Here is a 3,287-nt window from a genome sequence, read left to right as displayed (position 1 = left end):
TTGGCCAAGCAGCACCTTCTTTGAGGACAGATTAATGGAACAGCACAGCTCTGGCTGAATGCTTACAGAACAGCTGACGTGGGGGGCACTTGGAGGGACAACTCCCTAGTTTTTCATTAAGAGGTTCAGGCCCCATTTGAGGAGCTGCAGGTGCAGATGTATCCTCTACTGCCATTTCTGTGGTTCCTCCACACATACAAGATTGACTATGACTATATATTAAACAGAAATCTGCAAGTCAGATGTTTCTGAAAACAAGTTTTATTTAAATAAGGGTTTAAATACATTACATAACATTAAAACTGAAGGGGAAAAAAAAAACCCAAAAAGAACCAAAAACCAGTTTGTTACTTCACATGGCATTGGGCAGCTGTTGCTAGTAAGTTGCGAGCTCTACAGCTACATGACTGATACATCGGTTTGAAATTTGTTCCCTTGTCAAAAGTTTAACTCTGATAGAAGGTTGGTCTCACATTCTAGTTTGGACATCGATCAGCTAGGATATGTCTGGTCAAAAAGACCTTGGTGGCAAGCCAGATGTCCTATCACCTCAGAATGAAGGTGGCTGCTCTAAGCTCTGCCCACCTGGTCACGTTGGAGGTACCAGGGGATCTTTCCCCTGATGATCAAAGACTCCCTCTAGCAGTACAGCTGCCGTCGCTGCCTCACCCCATCCTCCACTCTCAGCTTCACCGAGGGCTGTTCAGGTGGCGACATTCTCTTAGGGCAGGGACCTCTGTAGAGGGATTGCTGAGGAGCTTCTGGCCAGACATAGCCGTCTGTGATCTTAGGGCTCTGGTCTTGGCTGAAACATCACTGTTATTGCTTTGTTTCAGGCCGGACACTGCCAGGTGCCTACTGCCTGACCTCTGTTTAAATGAGGGACTTCAAGACTAGACAGCATGGCTCTTTTCAGTTTATTGCATGAAGGAGTTACACTAGTCCAAGTTAAAAGCAGACCCCAAATGGTTACATTACACAAGCTGTGAGGTTTTTAAACTTGTGACAAGGGACAGAAAGAAAATTCTACTCATTGCAAGGAAATCCTCACTTAAGCTTCAGTGAGCCAGAAGCACTTAAAACCCATGAACCTTCAGCTGATCGTCCTTAGCCAGTCCAATCTGCAAAGGAAAAAAGGGCAGTTTTAACGAGGAAATAGAGTTAAAGCCTCCATTTCTGAGGACAACAATCCTGTCTTCCTGCTTCTACACTGGTCAAGAGAAGTCCCAGAGCCCAGATGCTCTTAACTCAGGGTACACTCAGTTAACCACCAATGGTGTAACAGGGAGGATTTTAGCACTTAGGAACAGCCAACCAGACATCCTGCTTGTTTTAGTATCTGTCTGCATGCAATTACACCCTTAAAGTAGATCCATGTAAACAGTAAACTTAAGGCAGACAAATCCCTTGCTTTCAGAAATACATTTTGCCTATGAACTTCAAAAACTCAACTGTTTGGCTTAGCCTTAGAAAACAAACTTCTATGTCCCCAGCAGAAACTGACTAGACTAGGCAGATCTCAGATTAGTTACCCAGAGAGGCACAAATGAACTAACAGGAAGTGACAACTCACCTCTACGAGGAACTGGCATATGTTCTTGCGCTGGTCACCCTGTAGCTGAATTACTTCTCCATATTCTGGATGTTCAATTACAGTTCCATTGCAGGCAAATTTCTGCAAGGACAATGCAAGCAAAACAAGTTAGGCAGCGCAACGGCCTGAATGCCACAAATAACCCTCTTCAGGAAGTAATACAGGACAGCAGCCCCATGCAGGCAAGGTAAATGCGATTTCTCTACAATCTCATTAAAAACCTACCTTCTTAAACGCCTTCACTAGTTTCTTTTTATCGTAATCATCAGCGATCCCTTGGACAGTAGTAAGGGTCTTCCGGCCGTTTCTCTGTTGAATTCTTATATGGATATAATCCTCAGTGCCAGCAGGAAGCAGATCATCACCCTTACTTGCATCAGCAAAGGGGTCTGGGAAGAAAGGTCAAGCTCGTTTAGTGCTGTTGTGCTCAGATCCCACTGCCACCCTCCCACTGGACCTCTTCCGTGTGCAGAAACTGATACTGAAATCGTCAGGGCCTGGTCAGATCAGATATGTTCTTTGTTGGCTCTCCTCGAACAGGTCAGTCCGGGACGGCCGGCTTCCCCAGTCCGGGAGAAAGTCTGGGCTTCCTGCCCCAGGCCCGCCCTCGGAAGCCGATCACATGTCGGGGAAGCCAGGGTTGGCCGGCGGCGCCCCACCCAGCTGATGCAACCGGCCGGAACCCAAACTCCGAGGCGGGGCCACGCTTCCCGCCCCATTGGCGCGCGCAGCTGTCACTTATGGCTGGCACCGCCTCTCCCTCCCGGCTCCGTGACAACGGCGGTGACGTATGGGATGTGACGAAAGGGTGGCAGGAGGGGCGGGTGTGGCCCGATGAGGCCAGGGAGCCATTAGTAAATGCGCCACCCGAGACGCCGGACCCGCCCAAGGGCTGACCTCCCGCCCGCTCCTTCCGGTCGCGCTCAGGGGCCAACCCCAGTGCCCAGGCCGCGGCCCCACTACCTGCGAGCCCGGACATCTCCCCTCTACCTAAGTTCCTAAGGCCCGGAACGCTTAGCAGCTTTCAGGGCCCTGGCTGCGGACCCGGAGCGCCCCGCCCGGGCCTTCCTCCTCTTGGGACCTTTCCGGGACTTACCGAAAGAGTGGAGGTTCTGGATAGCGGACATACGATACGATTCCTTTTCCTCGGTGGAAACGGCCTGCGGAAGGCGGCGGCTGGAGAAGGCGGGCGGGGGGGAACGGAGCGTCGGGAAGCGAGGGGGCTCGAGGGGGAGGCTGCTGAGTCCTCGGCGGCAGCTCAGTGACTGGGGCGGAGGGGCGGTGCCTGTATTCACTTATGTAGCCGCCCCTGTGACGCCAGCGCGCTGCCCTCACGTCCAGGCCCCAACCACGGCGTTGTGCCCCCTGCGCCCGGGCTCCGCCGCTTCCAATTGGTTCGGAGGTGGGGACGCGGGACGGCGCTTGCGCAGGAACTGTGTGCTGCGGGAGGGCGTCCTCTCGACTAGGGGAGAGATAGAAGGGGGAGGGAAGGGTTGGTTCGTCTAGGCGCCTGCGCAGTGCCGGAGGAAGGTGTCTGGCCGGTACAGACAACTGGCGGAGGTTTCTGCGCCTGCACCCCATGTTCTCTGGCTTGTTCCGCCTACTTGACCCTGTTGCAGGGAAGGGTTTTTTCTTGGGGTAGATTGGCACTCCTTAGAGGCGGTTTAGATGCTGACCCTCCCAAACACGACAA

At 52.6% G+C, this 3,287-nt stretch overlaps 1 protein-coding gene across 1 annotated transcript; it reads right to left on the bottom strand.

Moving 5' to 3' along the window:
* Positions 1-245: 245 nt before the first annotated feature.
* EIF1 (eukaryotic translation initiation factor 1) lies at positions 246-2,957 on the bottom strand. Its single transcript, XM_059048701.2, has 4 exons — positions 2,691-2,957; positions 1,820-1,983; positions 1,574-1,675; positions 246-1,121 (listed from the first exon to the last, which is right to left on the bottom strand). Exons 1-4 carry the CDS (start codon positions 2,719-2,721, stop codon positions 1,077-1,079), a joined length of 342 nt encoding a protein of 113 aa, XP_058904684.1. The 5' UTR covers positions 2,722-2,957; the 3' UTR covers positions 246-1,076.
* Positions 2,958-3,287: the final 330 nt, after the last annotated feature.

Source organism: Kogia breviceps, chromosome 19 (assembly GCF_026419965.1).
Source record: "Kogia breviceps isolate mKogBre1 chromosome 19, mKogBre1 haplotype 1, whole genome shotgun sequence".
Lineage (NCBI taxonomy): Eukaryota > Metazoa > Chordata > Mammalia > Artiodactyla > Physeteridae > Kogia > Kogia breviceps.
This window is presented reverse-complemented; position numbering and strand designations above follow the sequence as displayed.

Excerpts from the sequence above, each read along its gene's own strand:
- EIF1 (XM_059048701.2), bottom strand. The coding sequence starts at position 2,721 with ATGTCCGCTATCCAGAACCTCCACTCTTTCG. Across the intron at positions 1,676-1,819 it reads TAGTGAAGGCGTTTAAGAAG|AAATTTGCCTGCAATGGAAC; the intron begins GTAGGTTTTTAA and ends TTGTCCTTGCAG. Across the intron at positions 1,122-1,573 it reads TATGCCAGTTCCTCGTAGAG|ATTGGACTGGCTAAGGACGA; the intron begins GTGAGTTGTCAC and ends TTTCCTTTGCAG.